This window comes from Mobula birostris, chromosome 1 (assembly GCF_030028105.1).
Source record: "Mobula birostris isolate sMobBir1 chromosome 1, sMobBir1.hap1, whole genome shotgun sequence".
Classification (NCBI taxonomy): Eukaryota; Metazoa; Chordata; class Chondrichthyes; order Myliobatiformes; family Myliobatidae; genus Mobula; species Mobula birostris.
Genome location: NC_092370.1, coordinates 93905979 through 93932404, shown reverse-complemented (window position 1 = coordinate 93932404; position 26426 = coordinate 93905979). Strand labels below are relative to the sequence as shown.

At 40.1% G+C, this 26426-nt stretch overlaps 1 protein-coding gene across 6 annotated transcripts in view; it reads right to left on the bottom strand.

Moving 5' to 3' along the window:
- The window catches only part of dennd3a (DENN/MADD domain containing 3a), a 146658-nt gene that overhangs the window by 21064 nt on the left and 99168 nt on the right, over positions 1–26426 (bottom strand). For 4 of the 6 annotated variants that reach the window (XM_072259482.1, XM_072259475.1, XM_072259499.1 and 1 more), the window contains 10 exons: positions 24218–24739; positions 22407–22511; positions 17542–17801; positions 15460–15627; positions 14246–14372; positions 13276–13374; positions 11935–12074; positions 11187–11347; positions 10721–10863; positions 5608–5723 (listed from right to left, as the gene is read on the bottom strand). In XM_072259482.1, coding sequence (XP_072115583.1) covers positions 5608–5723; positions 10721–10863; positions 11187–11347; positions 11935–12074; positions 13276–13374; positions 14246–14372; positions 15460–15627; positions 17542–17801; positions 22407–22511; positions 24218–24739 — 1841 coding nt within the window. Of the gene's footprint in view, positions 1–5607; positions 5724–10720; positions 10864–11186; positions 11348–11934; positions 12075–13275; positions 13375–14245; positions 14373–15459; positions 15628–17541; positions 17802–22406; positions 22512–24217; positions 24740–26426 lie in introns of those variants that run through there. The other 2 variants (XM_072259491.1, XM_072259486.1) reach the window with 2 other exon arrangements.

Genomic DNA, 26426 nt, shown 5'->3' with positions numbered 1-26426 from the left:
TCAGGAAGCTGAATAGGCCAAAGGTAGATAAACCTCCTGGACCAGATGGAATGCACCCACGTGTTCTAAAGGAAGTAGCTATGGAGATTGCGGAGGCATTAGAGATGATCTTTTAAAAGTCGATAGATTCTGGCATGGTTCCGGAAGACTGGAAGATTGCAAATGTCACTCCGCTATTTAAGAAGGGGGCAAGGAAGCAAAAAGGAAATTATAGACCTGTTATCTTGACATCGGTGGTTGGGAAGTTGTTGGAGTTGATTGTCAAGGATGAGATTACAGAGTACCTGGAGGCATATGACAAGATAGGCAGAACTCAGCATGAATTCCTTAAAGGAAAATCCTGCCTGACAAACCTAGTACAATTTTTTGAGGAAATTACCAGTAGGCTGGACAAGGGAGATGCAGTGGATGTTGTATATTTGGATTTTCAGAAGGCCTTTGACAGGGTGCCACACATGAGGCTACTTAACAAGATAAGAGCCGATGGAATTACGGGAAAGTTACATACGTGGATAGAGCGTTGGCTGATTGGCAGGAAACAGAGAGTGGGAATAAAGGGATTCTATTCTGGTTGGCTGCCGGTTACCAGTGGTGTTCCACAGCGATCAGTGTTGGGGCTGCTTCTTTTTACATTGTACATCAACGATTTGGATTATGGAATAGATGGCTTTGTGGCTAAGTTTGCTGACAATACAAAGATAGGTGGAGGGGCCGGTAGTGCTGAGGAAAGGGAGAGTCTGCAGAGAGACTTGGATAGATTGGAAGAATGGGCAGAGAAGTGGCTAATGAAGTACAATGTTGGAAAGTGTACGGTTATGCACTTTGGCAGAAAAAATAAACGGGCAGACTATTATTTAAATGGAGAAAGAATTCAAAGTTCTGAGATGCAACGGGACTTGGGAGTTCTCATACAGGATACCCTTAAAGTTAACCTCCAGGTTGAGTCAGTAGTGAAGAAGGTGAATGCAATGTTGGCATTCATTTCTAGAGGAATAGGGATGCAGGAGCAGGGATGTGATGTTGAGGCTCTATAAGGCGCTGGTGAGACCTCACTTGGAGTACTGTGGGCAGTTTTGGTCTCCTTATTTAAGAAAGGATGTGCTGACGTTGGAGAGGGTACAGAGAAGATTCACTAGAATGATTCCGGGAATGAGAGAGTTAACATATGAGGAACGCTTGTCCGCTCTTGGACTGTATTCCTCGGCGTTTAGAAGAATGAGGGGAGACATAGAAACATTTCGAATGTTGAAAGGCATGGACAGCGTGGATGTGGCAAAGTTGTTTCCCATGATGAGGGAGTCTAGTACGAGAGGGCATGACTTAAGGATTGAAGGGCGCCCATTCAGAACAGAAATGCGAAGAAACTTTTTTAGTCAGAGGGTGGTGAATCTATGGAATTTGTTGCCACGGGCAGCAGTGGAGGCCAAGTCATTGGGTGTATTTAAGGCAGAGATTGATAGGTATCTGAGTAGCCAGGGCATCAAAGGTTATGGTGAGAAGGCGGGGGAGTGGGACTAAATAGGAGAATGGATCAGCTCATGATAAAATGGCGGAGCAGACTCGATGGGCCGAATGGCCTACTTCTGCTCCTTTGTCTTATGGACAATATTTAATCAGTAAATGAGTGAAGTACACTGGATCAGTTCAGAAACTTGTGAAGACAGGGAGCTGATTTAGACCACAAGACCACAAGATATAGGAGCAGAATTAGGCCATTTGGCCCATCAAGTCTGCTCATCCATTTCATCATGGCTGATCCAATTTTCCTCTCAGCCCCAATCTCCTTCTTTCTCCCCATATCTCTTCACGCCCTGACCAATCATGAATCTATCAACCTCTATCTTAAATATACATAAAGACCTGGCTGTCTGTGGCAAAGAATTCCACAGATACACCACCCTCTGGCTAAAGAAATTCCACCTCACCTCTGTTCTAAACAGATGCCTCTCTATTCTGAGGCTGTGTCCTCTGGTCTTAGCCTCTCCCACTATAGGAAACATCCTTGCTTTTATATTCTAGTCTTCTTAATCTGAATGCTAACATTACATTTGCCTTCCTCACCACAGCTTCAACCTGCAAATTAACCTTGCAGGAATCCTGCACAAGGACTCCCAACTCCCTGTGTGTCTCAGGTTTCTTTTTGTATTTTCACTCCATTTAGAAAACAGTCAACCCTTTCATTTCGTCTACCAAAGTCCATGACCATACACTCCTGACACTGTATTCCATCTGCCATTTCTTTACCCATTCTTCTAATCTATCTAAGTCCTTCTGCAGCCTCTCTACTTCCTCAAAACTACCTAACCCTCCACCTATCTACATATCGTCTGCAAGCTTTGCAACAAAGCCGTCGATTCCGTCACTCAAATCACTGATGTATAAAATGTTTAAAAAATCAGTTGCAACACAGATTCCTGTGGAATACCACTAGTCACTGGAAGTCAGTCAGAAAAGGCTCCCTTTATTCCCATTCTTTGCCTCCTGCCAATCAGCCATGCTAGAATCCTTTCTGTAATATCACGGGCTCATAGCCTGTTAAACAACCTTATGTGTGGCACCTTGTCAAAAGCCTTCTGAAAATCTAACTACACAACATCAACCGATTCTCCTTTGTTTATCCTGCTTGTTACTTCTTCAAAGAATTCCAACAGATTTGTTCAGGCAAGATTTTCCCTTGAGGAAATCATGCTGACTAAGGCCTATCTTAACATGTGACTGGAAGTTCCCCGAGACCTCATCCTTAATAATCAACTCCAACATCTTCCCAACCACTAAGGTCAGACTAACAGGCCTATTGTTTCCTTTCCTCTGCCTCTCTCTCTTCTTGAAGAGCGGACTGATATTTGCAATGTTCCAGTCTTCCAGAGCCATTCCAGAATCTAGTGATTCTTGAAAGATCATTACTAATCCCTCCACAATCTCTTCAGCCACCTTTTCAGAACACTGCGGTGTACACGATGGGGCAAAGGTTACTTACCTACCTTCAGACCTTTCAGTTTCCCAAGAACCTCTCTATGGTAACTTTACACACCTAGTGCCCACTGACACCTGGAACTTCCATCATACAGCTAGTGTCTTCCACAGTTCCACAGTGAAGACTGATGCAAAATACCTATTCAGTTCAACCGCTATTTCATTGTCCTTCGTTACTCCCACCCTAGCAGCATCTTCCAGCAGTCTAATATCCATTCTTGCCTTTCTTTTACACTTTATGTATCAGAAGAAACTTTTGGTATCCACTTTAATATTATTGGCTAGCCTACTTTCATATTCCATCTTTACCTTCTTAATAACTTTTTTAGTTGCCTTCTGTTGGCTTTTAAAAGCTTCCCAATCCTCTAACTTCCCATTAATTTTTGCTCTATTATATGCCCTATCTTTGGCCTTTATGTTGGCTTTGACTTCTCTTGTTAGCCATAGTTGTGTCATTTTCCCTTTAGAATACTTCTTCTTTGGGATGTATATATCCAGTGCATTCTGAATTGCTTTCAGAAATTCCAGCCATTGCTGCTGTGCCGTCATCCCTGCCAGTGTTCTTTTCCAATCAATTCTGGCCAACTCCTCTCTCATGCCCCTGTAATTCCATTTACTCCACTGTAATACTGATACATCTGACTTTAGCTTCTCCTTCTCAACTTTTAGGGTGAATTTGATAATATTATGATCACTTGCCCCTTAGGGCTCTTTTACCTTAAGCTCACTAATCAATTCTGGTTCATTGCACAGCATCCAATCCAGAATAGCTGATCCTCTAGTGGGCTCAGTCACGAGCTGCTCTAAAAAGCCATCTCATAGACATTCTCGAAATTATCCCTTCTGCAATCCAGCACCAAACTGATTTTCCCAATCTACCTGCATATTGAAGTCCCCCATGACCATTGTAACACTGCCCTTTTGGCAAACACGAGGAAATCTGCAGATGCTGGAACTTCAAGCAACACACATAAAAGTTGCTGCTGCCTGGCCTGCTGCGTTCACCAGCAACTTTTATGTGTGTTGCTTGCCCTTTTGGCATTCATTTTCTATCTCCTGTTGTAATTTGTAGGCCGCATCTTTACTACTGTTTGGGGGTCTGTATACAACTCCCATCAGGGTCTTTTTACACCTACAGTTCCTTGGCTCTATCGACAATGACTCAACACCTTCTGACCCTATGTCACTTCTTTCTAATGATTTGATTTCATTATTTTTTTTTTTTTTTTTTTTTACCAACAGTGCAACACCATTCCTTCTGCCTTCTTGCCTATTGTTTCGATACAATGTGTATCCCTGGATATTAAGCTCCCAATTATTGTCTTTCAGCCATGATTCCATCATGCCTACAAAAATCATACCTGCAAACCTGCAGATATGCTGCAAGTTCATCTACCATATTCTGTATTCTGCACGCATTCAGATACAATACCTTCAGTCTTGTGTACACCCTTTTTAATCTTGTCACACCGTGCTTAACCTTGATTCCTAACTTCGTTTGAGGTCTTGCCAACATCTGCTTCCACAACCTCTCCACTAACTGTTCTGGCACTCTGCTTCCCATCCCCCTGCAACTCAAGTTTAAACCCCACCGTGCAATATTAACAAACCTTCCTGCTAGGATATTAGTCCCCTTCCAGTTCAGGTGCAAACCATCCCTTTTGTACAGGTCCCACCTTCCCTGGAAGAGAGCCCAATGACCCAAAAATCTTATGTCCTCCCTCCTACACCAACTCCTTAGCTGCATGTTCAGCTGTATAATCTTCCTAGTTCGAGCATCACTGGCACATAGCATAGGTAGCAATCCTGAGATCACAACCCTAGAGGTCCTGCACTTCAACTTAGCTCCTAACTCCCTGAACTCACTATGCAGAACCTCATCACTCGTTCTACCCATGTCATTGGTACCTACATGGACCATGACTTCTGGCTGCTCGTCCTCCAACTTAAGAATGCTGAGGACTCGATCTGAGACATCCAGGACCCTGGCCCTGGGAAGCAGCATACTATGCAGGAATCTCATTCTCGCCCACAGAACATCCTGTCCATTCCTGTAACTAACAAATCTCCTATCACCACAGCACACCACTCTTGCTCCCTTCCCGTCTAAGTCAGAGATGCAGACTCAGCGCCAGAGACCCAACCACTGTAAATTTCCTCTGTAAGTCATCCCCCAGACATTATCCTGCTGTTGAGGGTGTTGGCCACAGGGGTACTCTGCACTGGCTCCTCAACTCCTTTTCCCTTCCTGTCACCCAGTTTCCTGTGTTGATTTAGTTAATGAAGTGATGTAAGTAGTTTAGAAATTAAAGGGAACATTACTAAAATTTCTTTCCTCCACAGGATGATAGTTTTGGGAGAGGAATGATTGATATGGTCCAGCCACATTTACTGATGGACATCTAAATCTGCTATAAGCAGATACACACTAGTCACCATTCCTTCCACTCACAAGTTTTGAGGAAATAATTGATTATATGGGCACTGAGAACAATTTCATTGAAGGAAGGAAAATATTTGCTTCAGTACTGTCACTGCATCATTCTAATATTAACAGATCAGAAATAAAGCTTATATAAATTCAACAAACAGAACTCAACCACAAGTAGTTAATAAAAATAACCACAAACCTACCTCAGGAAAGACAAGAAAACAGCTGAAAAAGGTGCGACTTCCTTTTGGATTTTCTAGTACCACTTTTCGGAAAACTTGCCCGGTCTTTTTCACTTCCAGCAGTGCGTCTCCTACACCTTGCAGAGACAGAATGGATGTGACCAGTATTAGTGTCACAGACAATCATTTAACAGAGATATAATCTAACATATTTTGCTTCAGGGCAAAACAAAACTCAAAAAGAAAAAAAGCCCAGCTGTGGACATCAAGAGGAGTTAGAGTTAGCATTAGGTCAAAGAAGATGGTTTATAATGTCACCAGTAAAAAGAACATCAGCAAGCTAGAAGACTGGGAAATTTTCAGACTTCTTCAGAAGACAACCAAAGGGTTGGTAATAAGTAGACAAATAAAATACAAGTGTTGGCCAAGGAGTAAAGTAAGACACAATAAAGATACTAACTGCAATCATTGCACTTGAGTGATTAATGTGCAGAAATGTGGGGAGATGTGTTTTGGGAAGAATGAGGAGATGGCTAGACTGAAGAAAACAGGATATATAAAAGAAGTGCAAGGGCAACATGTTGTACACATAATTGAAAGTGGCAGGGTTGATTGAAAAAATAGTTATGGAGACATAGGTAATTCTGAACTTAATGAACGATGACAGAGATTATAAAATCAGGGAATTCATGTCAAAAGTTTATAAAACACTGAAAAAAGCTTCAATTAGAGTACTGCACTCAATTTTGGTTGACTCATTATAGGAAAGGGCTGGAGGTATAGAAGAGGGTTCAGGAAAGATTTATGAGAACAAGGAAATGGCACAGAAATTAAACCAATTCTGGGGATACAAATTTAGTGCAGGAAGGTTGTGTTGAAATAACAGATCTGCCACGACCTGACTGAATAGTGAAGTATGCCAGAGGGACCAAATAATGACTTGCTTCTTCTATTTTTCTTATGCTTCCTTACATAATAACATATTTGCACATTACATTTCATATAAATTACAATATGATTTGCTAGGTTAAAAAAATTATCATACTCTTAATTTGTCTTTAATATAAATAACTACAGAAATACAGTGGATTCCAGTTACTTGAATCATCCGTTAATCAGGGCAGCCACTTATTTGAGACAACTCTCAAAAACAGATGGAAGGGTAGGTAGTCTTGAGGAAGTACAGAGGCTATAGAAGGACTTAGATTAGGAGAATGGGCAAAGAAATGGCAGATGGAATACAGTGTTGAGAAGTGTACTGTCATGCACTTTGACAGAAGAAATGAAAGGGTTGATTGTTTTGTAAATGGAGAGAAAATACAAAAAAACTGAGGTGCAACGTGTCTTGGGAGCCCTTGTGCAAGATTCCCTGAAGGATAATTTGCAGGTTGAGTCTGTGTGAGGAAGGCAAATGCAATGTTAGCATTCATTTCAAGAGGACTAGAATATAAAAGCAAGGATGTAATGTTGAGATTTGATAAAGCTCTGGTGAGGCCTCACTTGGAGTATTGTGAGCACTTTTGGGCCCTTGATCTTCGAAAGGATGTACTGAAACTGGAGAGGGTTCAAAGGAAGTTCACAAAAATGATTCCAGGATTGAATAGCTAGTCATATGAACAGAGTTTGATGGCTCTGGGCTTCTATTCACTGGAATTCAGTTGAATGAGGGGTGACCTAATTGAAATCTATCGAATGGTGAAAGGCCTTGATAGAGTGGATGTGGGGAAGATGTTTCCTATGGTGGGAGTATCTAAGATCAAATTACACAGCCTCAGAATAGAGGGGCATCCTTTTGGAAAGGAGATGAGAGGGAACTTCCTTAGCTAGAGAGTGGTGAACCTATGGCCTTCTTTGCCATAGCCAGTTGTGGAGGCCAAGTCTTTATGTACATTTAAGGCAGAGGTTGATAGATTCTTGATTGGCCAGGGAATGAAGGGATATGGGGAGAAAGCAGGAGATTAGGGCTGAGAGAAAAAGTGAATCAGCCATAAAGAAATGGCAGATCGACTCAATGGGCCAAATGGTAGTATTCAAATCTGTGCAACACACATCAAAGTTGCTGGTGAATGCAGCAGGCTAGGCAGCATCTCTAGGAAGAGGTACAGTCGACGTTTCAGGCCGAGACCCTTCGTCAGGACTAACTGAAGGAAGAGTTAGTAAGAGATTTGAAAGTGGGGGGGGGAGGGGGAGATCCAAAATGATGGGAGAAGACAGGAGGGGAAGGGATGGAGCCAAGAGCTGGACAGGTGATTGGCAAAGGGGATACGAGAGGATCATGGGACAGGAGGTCCGAGGAGAAAGATGGGGGGGGGAACCCAGAGGATGGGCAAGGGGTATAGTCAGAAGGACAGAGGGAGAAAAAGGAGAGTGAGAGAAAGAATGTGTGTGTATAAAAATAAATAACGGATGGGGTACGAGGGGGAGGTGGGGCATTAGTGGAAGTTAGAGAAGTCAATGTTTATGCCATCAGGTTGGAGGCTACCCAGACGGAATATAAGGTGTTGTTCCTCCAACCTGAGTGTGGCTTCATCTTTACAGTAGAGGAGGCCGTGGATAGACATGTCAGAATGGGAATGGGATGTGGAATTAAAATGTGTGATCACTGGGAGATCCTGCTTTCTCTGGCGGACAGTGCACAGGTGTTCAGCAAAGCGGTCTCCCAGTCTGCGTCGGGTCTCACCAATATATAGAAGGCCACATCGGGAGCACTGGACGCAGTATATCACCCCAGCCGACTCACAGGTGAAGTGTCGCCTCACCTGGAACGACTGTCTGGGGCCCTGAATGGTGGTAAGGGAGGAAGTGTAAGGGCATGTGTAGCACTTGTTCCGCTTACAGGGATAAGTGCCAGGAGGGAGATCAGTGGGGAGGGATGGGGGGGACGAATGGACAAGGGAGTCACGTAGGGAGCGATCCCTGCGGAAAGCAGAGCGAGGGGGGGAGGGAAAGATGTGCTTAGTGGTAGGATCCCGTTGGAGGTGGCGGAAGTTACGGAGAATAATATGTTGGACCCGGAGGCTGGTGGGGTGGTAGGTGAGGAGCAGGGGAACCCTATTCCTAGTGGGGTGGCGGGAGGATGGAGTGAGAGCAGATGTGCATGAAATGGGGGAGATGCGTTTGAGAGCAGAGTTGATGGTGGAGGAAGGGAAGCCCCTTTCTTTAAAAAAGGAGGATATCTCCCTCGTCCTGGAATGAAAAGCCTCATCCTGAAAGCAGATGCGGCGGAGACGGAGGAATTGCGAGAAGGGGCTGGCACTTTTGCAAGAGACAGGGTGAGAAGAGGAATAGTCCAGAGTCAGTAGGCTTATAGTAGACATCAGTGGATAAGCTGTCTCCAGAGACAGAGACAGAAAGATCTAGAAAGCAGAGGGAGGTGTCGGAAATGGACCAAGTAAACTTGAGGGCAGGGTGAAAGTCGGAGGCAAAGTTAATAAAGTCAACGAGCTCAGCATGCGTGCAGGAAGCAGCACCAATGCAGTCGTCGACGTAGCGAAGGAAAAGTGGGGGACAGATACCAGAATAGGTACGGAACATAGATTGTTCCACAAAGCCAACAAAAAGGCAGGCATAGCTAGGACCCATACGGGTGCCCATAGCTACACCTTTAGTTTGGAGGAAGTGGGAGGAGCCAAAGGAGAAATTATTAAGAGTAAGGACTAATTCCGCTAGACGGAGCAGAGTGGTGGTAGAGGGGAACTGATTAGATCTGGAATCCAAAAAGAAGCGGAGAGCTTTGAGACCTTCCTGATGGAGGATGGAAGTATATAGGGACTGGATATCCATGGTGAAAATAAAGCGTTGGGGGCCAGGGAACTTAAAATCATTGAAAAGTTTAAGAGTGTGAGAAGTGTCATGAACATAGGTAGGAAGGAATTGAACAAGGGGGGATAAAACCGTGTCGAGGTATGCAGAAACGAGTTCGGTGGGGCAGGAGCAAGCTGAGACAATAGGTCTGCTAGGACAGGCAGGTTTGTGGATCTTGGGTAGGAGGTAGAAATGAGAAGTGCGAGGTGTGGGAACTATAAGGTTGGTAGCAGTGGATGGGAGATCCCCTGAGCGGATAAAGTTGATGATGGTGTGGGAGACAATGGCCTGGTGCTCCTTACTGGGGTCACGATCGAGGGGTAAATAAGAGGAGGTATCCACGAGTTGTCGCTGTGCCTCGGTAAGGTAGAGGTCAGTACGCCAGACTATAACAGCACACCCCTTATCAGCGGGTTTAATAGTATGGTTAGGATTAGTGCGGAGGGAGTGGAGAGCAGAGCGTTCGGAAGGAGTGAGGTTGGAATGGGAACAAGGTGCGGTGAAGTCGAGATGGTTGATGTCCTGTCGGCAGTTAGCGATAAAGAGATCCAGAGCAGGCAGGTGACCAGAGTGGGGTGTCCATGAAGAAGAGGAGGGTTGAAGACGGGAGAAGGGGTCATCGGTGGGGGTGAAAGAGTCCTTGCCGAAGAAGTAGGCTCGGAGACGGCGGAAGAAGAGTTCCGCATCATGGCGAACACGGAACTCGCTGAGGTGTTGTCGAAGGGGGACAAAGGTGAGGCCCTTACTGAGGACAGAGAGTTCTGCCTCCGACAGTTGAAGGTCGGAGGGGATGGCCGGCACGGATGAGAGCTGGGATCAGAGGGGGGAGGGGGGGAGGCTGGGAGTATCAATGGAGAAGGGAGGGTTGGGGTGAGACAAAGATGGAGCCTCTGAGGACCCAGGAGCTGACGATGGGATCTGAAGGAGACGGGATCGCAGAGTATTGGTGGGGGAAGGGGAGACGGGAATCACAACAGCAGCACATAAAGACCCGGCCTGGAGTTCAAGGCTGGAGTCGCAGTTGGTGGTTGCGCAATCGCTTTGAAGGTGTCCATGGTCGTTGCTGGAGTCCGGGTTTTGAATATGCCCTGAGGTGTTGGAGCCAGCGAGATCCTGTTGTTTGTATTCAAATCTGTTCTGTGTTTCTTTTAAGTAGTAATTTGTTACTCAATTTAATGGTAAATTGCCTTCTTGCATCTTTGAAACTATTTCCATGAAACGCTGGCTAATTGGGGCAGCCGCTTAATTAGGCCAAAATGTACTGGTCCTGATGTGTTCCAATTAACTGGTATCCACTGTAATTTTTAAAGTCACTATCTTTAATACTCACAGCACCAGAGCATATGATTATGGAGTTTAATGGCAGTTAGTCTGTGGCAGTTGGGCAACTGAAAATTAGTCTTTATCTCCAAAGTGCTCACATCCCAGCAAATGACACTTCCATCTAGACTGCAGGAATACACCCGTTTCTGACTAGAAATGTAAGGGAACATTCAGAATCAGAATCTGAATCAAGTTCTTATTACTGATATATGTTGTAAACTTTATTGTTTTGTGGAAGCAGTATAACACAAGACATAAAAAAATTAAGTTAAAATTTTTAAAAAGCGATAAAAAACAAATAAAGTGGTTTGACAAAACTTTAATGATTCCCAGGAACTAATTTACAAACACTTATTAAAATACATTAAACATAATTTTAATTGATACTGTCTTCACACCTCATCTTCAAGCACTTAAATTTTTAAAGTAATAAACTTCCACACATTTTAACATACTTGTGAAAGGCACAATACCTGAAGTTTGAGCCCTGATCCTCCAGGACCATGTCAGTGACATCGATGCAATGTTCAGTCAGCTGTTTGTTGCAGGACATACTGAGAGTATTTATAATGTAAATAGAGGAATCTTGTGAACCTATCCAGACTTGGCCAAATTCCACTCCCAACATACAGTTCTAAAAGTAAATGTTTAATTTAAGCAATTTATCCCAATAATATATATAGTTGGTTTCATTAATTAAAAATAAGGCTCTTCAGAATAAATCATCTCTACATTGTTACATCTCTACATTGCTAACGTAACTGTCTTGTACTTCAGTTTTTGAACTATTATAAATGTTAATTGACTTCTCATTTCTAGGGACCAGAAAACTAGCAACTCATTACTTGCTAAAATGTTTATAGATGTAACCAGCTCTGTTCCTAAGAAATTTCACTCAAAATAACAGGCCACAAGAATAGACCTACTTTTTCTTTTTTTTTCCTGTGACTTCTGTGGCATAAAGAAAAGCCATCTAACCCTCAGAACTATAATACCAAGTACTCTGCAATCATTATCATTGAAAAGAGACAAGAATCTTGCAGAATTTCTTCTGAATTAATAACGGTTTTATTAAAAATTTAAACAATTTATTAACATGGTTATGCAGTTTTATAATCTACAAATATTTCATATTTGCTCAACTTATTTTCAATGTTGTATTACACCTATCTTTAATGCACAAATTTCATCACCCCAATTTTTGTTTAAGTTTAAACTCACCAGTTTTGAGTTGCCCACTTGAATGCAATGTTGCTGAATGCACCAAGATGAGGCATCAAAGAGGACTACTTTTCCTTCACTTAATGCACACCATAACTTTGGATTTACATTGTCATGCTTTTCTGGGTGAATCAGATTACCTAGCAAAATGAAGTGTTCAATTCATGATTTAGTGCAGAGACAAGTCAAAAACAAAGGTACGGAAATTTACTTTTTCTTTTATCACAATGGCTGCTGTACACTGATTTAAGCAAAAATAAGCAAGATCTAAAAGTAATTTCAACTTACAAAGCAATTACTTTTATACCAAAATGATTCAGTTTTTAAACACATATTACTACAAAGGATTTAAATCCTCATATTCAAAGATATATTATTCCTATATATGCCACATATACTATCAAGATATTTAAAAATATTTTGTACATGTGGCTCGATATGTATTGAAATCTTAACCTGTCTACCATCTGGCCAATGAAGGCAAGCATGTATGTGGTTTGCTTGTCTTCACTGAGTATAAGAGTTGGTATGTCATGTTACAACTGTACAAAATGTTGGTTGGGTCACAATTGGAGTATTGTGTGCACCTCTGGTTGCAATACTACAGAAAGGATGTAATTTAACTAGAGATGGTGCAGAAAAGATTCTTAAGGATACAAGTTCAATTGGAGCGCTTGAGTTATAAGAAGAGATAGAACTAGTCAGGTCTGTTTTCCATGAAGCGCAGATGGCTGAGAGGTGAACATGATAGAGGTATATAAAATTCTGACCATAGATATGCTAAATAGCCAGTATCTGTTTCACATGGTGTGGTGTCTAAAACTAGAGGGTGCAAGTTTAAGGTGAGTGGAAAGAGGCTTAAAAGGAAGCTGAGGAGTAATTTCCCCCCAACACACAAAGGGAAGTTGATCAACAAACAAAATTGAAAATTGACATCACACAGAATTTAGAAAATGGTGAGTTTCCTTCCCTTTCCCTTATATTTCTCTCCTTAAACCAGCAAATTAATGCTACTACTCAATGTCTATGATCAACATGTACATTTTTTCTTCTTAGTCAATTAGAACATACTGTCTGGATGCTTTTACTGTGAGTTGCCAATATAATCAAACCCACTTCCCAAGAAAGTAACAATGGCCTAAATAATAAACCTCAATCTTTACTTACGCCCTTGCAACTGAATTATAAAATGTTCATGCATTTCTGAATGATCCTTTTTAAAATCACACAGATTTAGTATATTCTATATGGACAAAAAAAGTTCTATTTTAGAAGGCCTAACAAATATTATATAAAATACTTTAACAGTATCTAATTACTTAAAATAACTGATTTTTTTACCTGATGTATACAAGAGTGCATTCACAGCTTGAGGACTAGTCTGACCAGCAGAAGGGTTTATCTTTTGTTTTAAAGTCTCCGAAGTTGTTTTCGGAATCACTAGGATACATTTACAATAAAACAGAAGGTAAAAAGAAATAAGTCTGTCTTTAAAAAATCTTAACATATACATCAAATTTGCCAGTATTTAATCAGTACTATAGAGTGAGCACACTTGGATTTAGAAATCTACGTACAGGAATATTAATTATCTGATCCAGTGTGGCCAAAAATGCCACTGCAGTTTAGTAGCAACAGAGCAAACTGTGCAGAGCATAACAAGAACAGAAGCTAATGTGAAAATGGAGCATCAGGGGCATTGGGAGCATCTGTGAGGATACTATTTTGACTACTGGCACATACACAGGCAGAAGCGCAGTTGGGACCAGGGTCAGGAACTGGAGACCAAAGTGTGATAAAGGTGTGCCAAGGTTAGGAAAAACTGCAAGGGAGAAGTAGTTGGGACATGATGGTCTCCGAGTGTGAGGGATCAAGGGAAGGGGGTGACGAGGGAGGACAGGTGTACGCGTTTGTGAGGTGGGACAAGTGCATCAATAAAGAATACTTCATAATGTTTTACTTTGTTGGTTAATATAGCGGTCACATGGAAAGATTAGAGAAATGCATTTCCACCCATCCACCACCACCCAACCAAAAAATAGCAAGGGCCAGTAGTGCACTTCAACACTTTCTGTTATGTTAGAATGAACATTTAATTTTATCATAATTTAGATGTGATAAAATGCCTATAACTTACTTATTGGCCTATCATCAAGTTCTATTACTATAGGTTTTAAACAAGTAAATATTAGCCAATATTTAGACTTATAATTATATTTTTTGACCAAGAAACAATGCTGTCTCAAAATCAGGAACAATTACACAAAATGATTAAAAATCAGAAAAGTTAACAAAGATTTCTTATTCCTACCCAAATTTCTCATCTGGTCAAAATAAGCCAACTTAGATGCAGCATAAATGGCTCGTGATTGTGAGCATCCAACCACAGCATCCATCAGCAAAACATTTGTCAATGCTTGTTGAATGTACTGCGGATCCTAAAAAGTTAAAGATAATTCAGTGTTGGAAAATTGGGTAGTTATGTGTGATTGTAAACTTGAAAATACTTCAGTAACACCATAAAGCAGTCTCCACATTACAGAAATGAAGGTGATCTGAATTTCAGGATTTTATAACTGAGTCTGACCTTTTTGTATTTTTCCCATTATATTTTCATTCACTTTACTTACATCCATGCGTCTTCACACAAATCCCAATTTCAAATTGTCTGCTCAAGAAAGTTTCCATTTTTAGCTATTTAGTTGAAGACAGCACCCTTTTAATATTAGTTTTACCTCTCTTTTAACAAAAGATTAACCATCCCTTTCTTATCTGATCATTGTCCATTATTCACTCCAGCCATGTGGTTAATTTTCACACACAAGCTTTTGTGACTTGGATTTCGCTCTTCCAATTCTGCAACCATTTCCCTTCCGCTGGACAATCTGGATGACATGAATTTGAATAAGTTACAACTTCCTTCAGCTCAACATCAAAGCTTTCATCTTAAATGCAACAAAATCACAATCCATCACCAGTGCTTGCTTAACTACTATTGCTGATTGCAGAAAAAGTCATCTCTTGCTATTGCTTTTACTATTCAACCACCAAGTTACGTGCTTAAAAAAAGATCATGATCATACCTCACCATTATGATTTTCTTAGTTTGAAATTTCATCACCACACATCCATTAACCATAGCTGCTTACTTCAAGACATTCCACCTGTCACCTTTTATGTCAGCTGACACCTCCTGTCCAAAACCAAGTCTTTCCTATCTGTCAAATCCACCAATTCCAGCAGTTCTGTCATCAAATTTAACCAATTTTAAGTTCCATTTGAATTGAATCCACTTTGCATTCGCTGTGGCCATAGAGTCTCTTATAAAGCAAGCCTTCATTATGTGCTTAGTTATCTGTAGTATGTCAGGAAAGCAAGATTGCTATAACATCTGAGTACACATTAGAGAATGGACAGTATTAATGGATTAATATTTCCCTTGGGATTCTTATTAAATCTGTTAAAGTTAATGAAGGATTTCAATTGAGTCTTATTAGGCAAAACTGAAATAATCAGCATCCACACCTTGTGCTTATTTGCCATTGTGCTCCCAGCCCACATCTCTTTCACAATCAGTTGCCAAAGATCACGTTCAGTCTTCAAGTTCGCAACAAATGGCTCTTTCAGTTGAGTTTTAATTTTCAGAGCAGGGATTCGAAGTGGAAAAAACAGCACTGATATATTTTCAACTTCCTAACAAAAGAGGGAGAAAGTAGTACATAAAACAGGTTTTCTGTAATGAATTACTTCACAGTTTACATCACCCAGATTCACCTCTTTAATTCTTATCTTAATAATCTTGTGCTCCTGTCATAACTCACAATTCCTACTCACGTAAGCACATAAGAAATAGGAAGAGAAGTAGGCCATCTATCTTTCCAAGCCTGCTCTGCCATCCAATAAGATTGTAGTTGATTGGGTCATGGACTCAGCTCTATCTACCTGACTTTTTTCTCTTAGCCCTCAATTTCCCTACTGTGCAAAAATCTGTGTTGTAACAATATTTAATAGGGTGGCCTCGACTATTTTCGCGGGCAGAGAATTCTACAGATTCACTACTCTCTGAGAAAGGTCCTTTCTCATCATCTTCGTCCTAAATCCACTCCCCTGAATCTAGACTATAACCCTTAGTTCTAGTCTTACCTAACAGTGGAAACAATCTTTCTGCTTCTATTCCTTTCATCTAACATTTCGGTTAAACAAAGCCTTGATTTAAAAATTCTCAATCTTATTTTCAAGTACTGTATGGTCTTGCCCATCATTATCTCTGTATCCTATTTATGCCTTTAAAAACCTTTGAGATAGATGAACTTCCCCATTCCTGTGTTTTTAACATCAATGTATTTAATCACTTCATCACTTGCCTTTTGCTGCAAAAACTCTAGAATTTACACCCTATCACCCCATCGCCCTACCTCATCCGCCTTTAAGACAAAGCCAACATCAGAAAGTCAGCATCAAACTATCTTCTCTAAGTCTCAATATTTTCTGTATTCTCACTTTCTTTTGAAGCACCTTGTGAGGTATTCTCCAGTTAAGTACACTTTACAAACAGAAGTTGTTCAAAAATATAGTTAATTTTACTTTGTGATGTCAAAAATCAAATAAAATACTTCAAAACAATATAGTATTAGAATACTCATCATCCTTCCCTCTTTAATTAAAATATGGAAGAATAGGCTATTTTAAAACCAAATTCTTTACCTCTTATCTCAAAAGTCCAAATTCTATGTTTATTTAATGAAGGTCAATACATCTTAAAAGTCAACCAGATAAGATAGCAACGATCTTATCTGTCCTATTCTATTGAAAATAGAATCCACTTTTTTGTTTTAAAGTGTCCAACTGAATAAAATAGAGAAATGTTATTTTAGAGTACATTAATTGAATTGCTAGTAAAGCTATTTTTTAATTATGTTTTCGTGAATTTATCAAGTATTTCCTTAAGGTTGTTATAGCTAGAGGTGGCAATGGGGACAAGCTCACACTACCTATTAAATGCTCCCAATAGCTACTAAGCCTGGTAGAGCTGTTTCTACTGATAAGAGAAGGGGCAAAGGCATGTTACTGGCACCTTAAAACCAGTCATTTCAGACAGATGGGGCTCATCAGCCATGGGTGGCAGCTCATCTAAGAGAAAGAAAACTCTGATCTCAAACCTCCGCTGTCTTGCGGCTATACCCACTCATGGTGAAGGCTTCGGGAGTAAACCCCAAGGGGAAAATTCCAGTGCTGGAGTCCTAAGGTAGTCATACACTGGGTTCAATGTTGACTAGAAACTCCTGCAATGCTGCTGGTACCAAACTGTATCAGTTTCTCCTGTTCTTTTGGGTCCATCAGATGCATGAAAAGGGGGAGCTTGCTACATGGGCAACAAATTGCTCTCCATATTGTACTGCAATATCCAATATCCATGGTCAACTCTGACCAACAGAGGCCTCAGCAATTACCAGTGATGTAGGGAAGGGGTTATTTTTAACTGATTGGGCAGCAGCTCTGCTTCAAGCCACCCAAGTGAGGTTATCATCTCTATAACTTAATAGAAAGACAAGAAAAATTATCAAGCATTCCAAAAGCGAGGTCAAAAGAACAGTTCAAAAGTAGTACCAGTATATCTCTAAACTTGGTGATTTCAACATAGCCAGGTCTGCCCTCTTTAAGAAGAAAAAGCCGTTTCTGTGTTAGTGCAATTTTTCCCACGCCATAGTTGGTCTTCACAGATGATGACAATTTAAAGACACTCTCATTTTCATCCAGATACTCTATCACTTCCAAAGGAAGATTAACTTCATGAGCCTCAGCTTCTGACTCTTTCCAAAAGTTGTAGAAGTCTTTAAATGTCTCAGGATCAATCTGTTTCAAATGTCCTTAAATACAAATAAAAATTAATTCTAAGTGTATGACTTTCATTAAAAGAATATTAATTTCAAAAGATTTCTTCAATATAGACATTAAAAGATTTTCCAAAGGCTTTCCCTGTCTAAAAGAAAACCTATTACTTTTTTCATTTTCCATACTGTTGTTTCTCTGTAATGCAACAAAACAACAATGACAGTATTATTAATTATTCTAAATTATTATCAAATTTGAATGAAGTATTTGCATACCAATTTTACTTACATTTATATTAGTAGTAAAGCCCCACCCAAATGAAGATTGAGAAATAATTCACCCCAGCATTTTTCAAGCATTAAAGTCTATGCAGAATAGTAGGGGTTCATAAGAATACTTAAAACTGTTGAATTCATAATGTTGAAAAACTTCTAACAGCTTAGAAATGTTTCATGTTGAAACACCAAGAAACATAATCAAGCAACAATAGGATTTTGGATCAATTGCATTCAGCTGAATCATCAACCGTTCTTCAAAACTGCCAAACGCAAAACAAGCCTTCAGCACTATCTGCAGAATATTCCCAAGTTCTCTGGATAGACAGTACACTAACATCAGCACCTACTCCCAGGTCAATATCCCAGAATAGTTGCATTCATTCTGCCACACTGCATGCCTGACACTTGACTCACAAAAGAAGAACTTTTTAACTTAACTTTTTAAGAGCTCTATCATGAGGAGACATTATCAGGAGAAAAAAGGTTCAAAGACAGATGTGCTTCTGGAAAGTGCAACATTCTGTGGCTCAACACCCACACCAGAATGGAAAGGGACGCAGAAAGAATAACAGCAAAATCAGCAGTACAAGGGTGTCCCACAAAGAACATACACATTTTCAACATTCTACTGGTCTCTCCACAAAAGCTTTTCTCTTAAAATTTAATGAAATGTGGCATTTGATATATTACTTTTTTTGTACTTCCCATTGAAAAAGTTTGTGATCTCAGCATTAGATTTGGGGTAACATTCTCATCTCAATGCAAATTCTATGTCAAAAATTTCATTACAAACACATTACATGATTTACCCTCATGTCTCAGAACCATTTTGAGCAGTCCAAGCAGTATCTTTCCAATAATAAGCTGTACCAATATGTGAGCAAAGATTGCCAAGACAAAAAGGAACAGAGGAGCAGATTATACTAAATACAAGAAGTAGAGAAGAGAATTTAAAAAGGACCACAAGAGCATCAGAAGTTAAATATTATTGAAATATAATGACAATTAACATAAAAGAAAACCCAAACATCTTCAACATCATGAGCCTGTTAGGGACAAAGAAAAGGGATCCCCTGATTTAGAGGAATGGGGCACAGCTACAATACTTAGAACAAAACACTTTTTGGGGAAGAAGATGCTGACAAAACAAAAATAGTCTAGATAATCAATGGGATTAAATGTTGATAGATTGATCAGGACAACCTGGCTATGCTTAGAGTGGAATGGTTTCAATTCCAAGCTTGAAGGGAGATGGAAAATGCAGAAGATTTGCTATCAATCTTCCAATCATCATTTGATTAAGGCATGGTGTTAGATGACTGGAAAGTGGCCAATTTTACATCCTTGTTCAATAACGAATAGAAGGATATCACTGTACTCTTCAGGCAGGTCGACTTAGCAACTGTGATTGCTAAGATATTATAAACAATAAACAGGAAGGGGCAAGTAGTGAATGTTTTCGATGTGAATTTTAGCAATCTGCTTAATAACACACCCATTAGAAAGCTGATTGATATAATTGAGATTCATGAAGTAGAAATTGCTAGATTGGATAAAAAACCTACAAAATGATGCAAAGGAGCTTCTTCTGGTGAATGGTTATTTATAGTGGACACTGGTATTTCTAAGAACAGTGCAAAGAACATTGCTTCATGACTTGAATATTAGTATATAGGATAAAATTTCACAATTTGCAAAACTTGAATTGTCACGAACTGGCAGATTAAAGACACCTAAAACTTTATAGCAAAAATGTGTGTAATGATGCATATTGACAGAAGTATTTGGGAGATACAATGCAGACTGAAGATGCACAGTTCTGAAGAGCATATAGCGACAGAGAGTTCTGATGGTTCATGTTCACAGATTTTTGAAGTTGACAGGACTTAATGGAAGGATGGTTAGCAAACTGTATAATAATAATATATCCAGCTTTATAGTACAAAAGCATTGAAGTTATGCTGAACCTTTACCTCTATTTAGAGGGATTAGCATTAAAAATGCAGCTCCAGTTGGAAGGATACAGAGGTACAGAGGAGATTTACTACAATGATTCCCAGAAACAAAAGGTTTTTAACCAGAGGTTGGAGAGGCTGTGGTTGTTCTCCTTTCAGGAAAGAAAGTTACTGGGAAATATGTTAGATCAAGATTACGGCAAATTTAGTTAGGGTAGACAAATAAAAATAATTCCTATTTACTAGAGCAAAAGACTATTGTTCGCCTCCACAGGTGCTGCTTTACCCACTGAGTTCATCCAACAGTTTTTGTTTGTTCCTACAGACTAACAGCATAAGGACCAAAAACAGCACAAGAACCAAGATATAAGGAAATCTGCGGATGCTGGAAATTCAAGCAACACACACAAAATGCTGGTGGAACGCAGCAGGCCAGGCAGCATCTTTAGGAAGAAGTACAGTCGACGTTTTGGGCCAAGACCCTTCGTCAGGACTAACTGAAAGAAGAGATAGTAAGAGATTTGAAAGTGGGGGGGGGGGGATCTGAAATGATAGAAGACAGGAGGGGGAGGGATGGAGCCAAGAGCTGGAAAGTTTATTGGCAAAAGGGATACAGAGCAGGAGAAAGGAGAGGATCATGGGATGGGAAGTCTGGGGAGAAAGAAAGGGGGAGGGGAACACCAGAGGAAGATGGAGAGCAGGCAGGGAGTTATTGTGAAAGGGACAGAGAGAGAAAAAGAAAAAGAGAGAGAAAAAAAGGGGGAAATAATAAATAAATAAGGGATGGGGTAAGAAGGGGAGGAGGGGCATTAACGGAAGTTAGAGAAATCAATGTTCATGCCATTGGAGGCTACCCAGACGTTCCTATAGATGCTTCCTGGCCTGCTGTGTTCCACCAGCATTTTGTGTGTGTTACAAGAACCAAGATCACAGGTTTGGACCAGAGGTTTGAGGTACTATTAGTTTTTTTGTTGTGTATTGTGTTGATGACTTCAAACTTGCTACCTTCAAAGCTTATAATTAATGATCTTAGTTGACAGGTACTAGGGGGAAAATAAATTTCCAGGGCTACAGGAATACACCAAGGAAATGGGAATGACTGGATTGCTCTACAAGCAGCTGGCAAATCCACAACGGGCTTTGTGCTTTTTTCTGTGCTGCTATGATTCCAGTGATACAGGTATGCAATAATACCTTGCCTTTAAGATCGTGAAATCTTACACAAGTACATTATCAACTCTGAATAACAGCAACAGAAATTAGGTGTCTAAAAATTTGGTTGAAAGAATAGCTTTTGAAAAAAAGTTAAGTCTTACAACATAAGCTTCAGGAGGAAATTCCTTATCTGAAAGTCTAAGCAACAAAAACTATAACTGCCAATGGTACAGTGATTTAAATCAGCGATCCACAAGAATCCAGAACTGGAGTGATGCAATTATTTAGATTAAAAGTTAGAAAGAGGAAAGCCATGGCAGGATTTAAAAATTATGACGGTATATTTAACACCAAAGACTAGAAAATAAAGACAAACAATGTACAGTACGTCAATGATACAGGAACTGTAGTTGAATGGGACAGTCCATGTCGTTAGGCAAGAAAACCAAATCAATAATATGGTGAGGTAAGGGCAAACTATATTCATGCCACACTACACTCAGCATCATCATCTCCAGCAAAAAGAAAATCTAATCACATGACCTTATATCCCATACCAGCACCAATTTTCCCCACAAACAAAAAGGGTCAAAAACCCAACTGGACTAGCTATTAAATTGCAAGTTTACTACATCTAAGCCAAGTGCTGTGTATTCTGAAATAAGTGGCACCTCCCAATTCCTAAACCATAAACTTTGCTGGAATATTCTCAGCACATTGGATGGGTGCAAATGCTACAACATTCAACCAGTCTGATATCAAAAGCAAAGCACTTGATTATCACTCCATCCACTCCCTCCCTCGTCCACTAGTGTGTTATGTATATGTCTACTTACAAAATCCATTGCATGAGATCAACAGGACTTCTTCATCAGTACCCATTAAACCTACAAGCTTTAGTGAATACCGTCACCCTTGATGTCCCACCAAATCACACTCTGGCATGCCGATATATCTTATGAATCACTGAATCAAAGTATTGAAATTGGCTACAGAATGGAATAAAAGGAGAACCTCCACTCAAGCACCACAACAGTTAAGGAAGCCAGCTCATTTCCATTTTTTTTTTAAAAAGGACAGTGAGATGGACAGTAAATGCCTGCTTTACCACTGAATTAATAAAAGGACATTCAACTGCAATACAAGTAGATGAGTTTTAAAGAACTCTGGACATAACATTTTAATTTTAAAAAGCATGAATATTAGTGTAGTGTTAGGTTATGGAGATGGTCCAGAATCATATTCTGCTTACCAGTCCCAGACGATACATAAAACACTGATCTTGAAACCACTTTAACTGTTGACATTGGATCGGATGGCATGTTGCGATTTTTAAGTTTGCTCGTTTCAGATTTGACTGAGGGAAAACAATATAGGTAAAACAATGGAGAAGTGTTTTAAGAAGTGGGTGAAGGATTACTTCCCTCCTTAACTTAGCTTAATAGAAGTCACCCACTATTTTAGATCTAACATTTAGTGAAACTTTGGGTCAATTTAAAAGAGATGGGAATTTACAATAGTGAAGCTTCAACTGACAAGAACAAGAGGACTTTGCTGAAAACTGGCCACCAGTAACTATCATTATTGAACTGGATTCTGGAGTAGGAATAACAGCGATGCTATCAAAATTTCCTAGAAAGCTTGAAAAGAATAAACCAGAATTCATACAGATTTAACTCTGGAAATTGGAAAATACCTACCTTCTGCTAACAACTGAAGTACAATTTAGTTTTCTGCACCACATAAAATCATATTTGAAGGAAAATTTCATATGGATTACAAAGGTGTCAAAATGGTTGTTGTGATGCATCCAGTGTGGCAGTATAGTGGTAATGCTTGTCATTCTCACTTCCAGCTTCATGGAAATTGAACTCCTTTCAGATTCAGGCTGAACTACAGAGAACGGGGAGGAGGTCTGGCCTCTGCACACATAGCATGCATGCTCACCAATATGTGGACATGCCTTGGTGCTTGTGAACCAGATCCCTAGCTTCAGGTAAATAGCCCCACTGCCTTGTGGGCAGCCTTGGGAGAGACGAAGGCTACAGGAGTAAATCCAGACTGCAAATCCAGAGCGGAACCCCTTAGGCAGCTGGACATCATTGAACATCCTTCCAGCAGCTCCTGCAGCCAAGCTGGTGCCAAATGTACTGCTTCATAAACTTGCCTTTGGACTACACTGGTGAGGCTGAGAGGGGGATCTTGATGACTGGGCATCTCAGGATCTCTATACCCAGGCTTGTGATAATGATGATCATTATCCATTGTCCTTTGAGACAGATGGATGCCAACCACAAGATTACATGAAGAAAAGGAAAAATCATATCAAGAGAACAAGTATCATTAGAAACAGAAAGGAGAAAAAAAAAAGAAAATGAAAAGAATTGACAAACATGCAGACAAGTGGAGATCAAAACTGAGGAGGTAAAAGCAAAATACGGAATGATGCAAAGGCAAGGTGTCAACCTGATCCTGTCTCAAGTGGACTGAGTCGTTAAAATCATACTGAAAAATTTAATTATTTTTCCAACTTGCTGCTGGTATGCGAGTCATGACAACTAGGTTACCTGTTTAGCCAAGACACTGGAAATCAAACCAACATCAGAACTGCAATAATGCTGGCATTGCCCCAAGTCAAACTATGATGCAAGAAACATAGAATACAGAGTGTTGCAACTCACTTGTACAACAACTACATAATATTGTGAATAACATAAGGTGTTCTTGAGACAAATTATTGTAACAAATAAACTACCCAAATATCCCACAGAGAAAAAAACCTGAAGATAATATGCAGGTTTTTGGATTGAATTACAGAATGAGAAACGAGAGGTCGAGTGATGCTAAACGTTCCGTTTTGCAGAAGAATAACAATTTTTCTTTCAAAGTGCTCAGATTTAATTTTATTGAAGTCCTCATGAATTAAAATCAGCAATCTAACTTGAAACCCATGCCCTTTTTCTATTAATCACGTATACTCAATTGTAGAATGAAATTTCACTTCACCACATTTCCTAACATGTAACACTGGGAGACAAATGGATGGTTAAGTACATCACTAACCTATAGTCAGGGCATCAAACAGCCGAAGAATGGTATCAACATCCTTCACAATTCCAGATTCCTGGATCCTTTTCACAAAATCTTCTTGGTGCATATGTGTTTTCGGCAGTTCGAAGGTTTTGATGTGTTCATCAGATACTGTTATTTCTTGTTCTTTTTTTGGCATTACACTAATAAGCCATTTTAATTCTAGTTTCTGACCTGCTTGACTATGTTGATCTGGAGGCATCATGCCTATCACTTTCTTTACAATTTCTTTTGGAAAAATGTCAAGGTCAGTCTTGTAAAGTTTCTGGAAATCTGACAGCGCTTCAAGATATTTTTCTTGCATCAAAAAAGCCAACCCACGGAGATAGTAATATCTTGCCAACAGACTTGATCTTTCTGGTCCTGTGGTATTTATGGCTCTGCTCAGTAGGTTGATGAAATCTGTATACCATACAACTATACTGGAATAATGAAGTGAGGACCTAAACTCTGGCAGCTTGAAAGTTGTTACTGATTTTGTGCTTTTTTTCATTGCTGAAAGAAAAATTAGCAAAATAATTAAGCAATATTATGTCAAAGTATTTCTCAAACATAGCATTTTTACACTGTGCAATCAATTGTGCATTCAAAACATTCTGAAAGGAAATGTCCTTACTTTAAAAGCATTTGAACTAAAGAGGTTTTTTTACTTTACATACACTTCGATACTAAATAACAAGCAATCAAATAAGTAGTGATTCCTTTTAAAGTGCACACTTAGACTATTTTTTGAGACGTAAATCTCTATATTATACTTAAATACAGTACTAGCATATTACAATGCAACAAAATGGTACTCAGAAAGGATGGATAAAAAGGTCTCCTCCATAAACAAGCTAAAGGGCTTGCTAAGGGCCAGACCAGTGGAATCCACGTCTGCGGACCAAGTAAAATACAAGAGGTTCAGGCACAACCTCCGGAAGGCCATCTCTCATGCGAAATGACAATTCCAGACCAAACTGGAAGTACAGAAGGATGCTCGACAGCTGTAGTAGGGCTTGAATGCTATCACTTCCTATAAAGGGAAACCAGATGATGTAGGTGACAACAGACTTGCTAAGCTAAATGCCTTTTATGCTCACTTTGACCGTCAGACCATGGAGGCACCTTTACGAACTCAAACAACTTCCAACGACCCTCTGATTTCAGTCTTTAAGGTCGATGTCAGAGTATCGTTCATGAGAGCAAACCCATGGAAAGTATCCAGCCCAGACAGGGTACCTGGCTAAATACTAAATACCTGTGCTGATGAACGAGCTGGAGTGTTCACTGACCTCTTTAAATTCTCACTTCAAGAATCTCAGGCCCCACCTGTTTCAAGCAGGCTTCATTTATACCAGTGCCTAAGAACATGGTAATCTGCCTCAATGACTAATGTCCAGTAGCACTTTCACCCGTGCTGAAGTGTTTTGACAGATTGGTGAAACATAGCAACTTCTGCCTGATAAGTCATATAAATCCGCTACAATTTGCCTAACATTACAACAGGTCAACAACAGATGCCATTTCATTGGCTCTTCACTCGACCCTGGAACATCTGGACTGTGAAGATACATACATCAAGACACTCTTCATTGACTACAGCTTAGCATTCAGTTCTATCATCCCCTCAAAACTAATCAATAAGCTCCAAGACCTTGGCTTCAATACCTCTCTATGTAACTGGATCCTTGATTTTCCCTGTCCAGTTTGGATTAGCAATGATATCTCCTCCAAAAAGTCCACCAGCATGGCTCTGCTCGCCTTATACTTATGACTGTGAGGCTACTAAGCACCTTATGACTGTGAGACTACTACGCACAGCTCCAATGCCATATTTTATTTTGTTGACAACACCACTGTTGTTGGCCAAATCAAGTGGTGACTAATCAGCATATAGGACGGAGACTGAAAATCTGGCTGAGTGGTGCCACAACACCTCACAACAATATCAGCAGATCAAGGTGCTGACTATAGACTTCAGGAGGAGGAAACTGAGGTCCATAACCCAGTTGAGTCATAAAGTCATAGAACACCACAGCACAAAAACAGGCTCTTCACTCCATTTAGTCTGTGCCGAACCAGTAACCTGTCTAATCTCATTGGCCTGCACCCAGACTACAACCCTCCATACCCCCCCCATCCATGTACCTATCCAAATTTCTCTTAAATGTTGAAATCAAACCCATATCCATCATTTGCA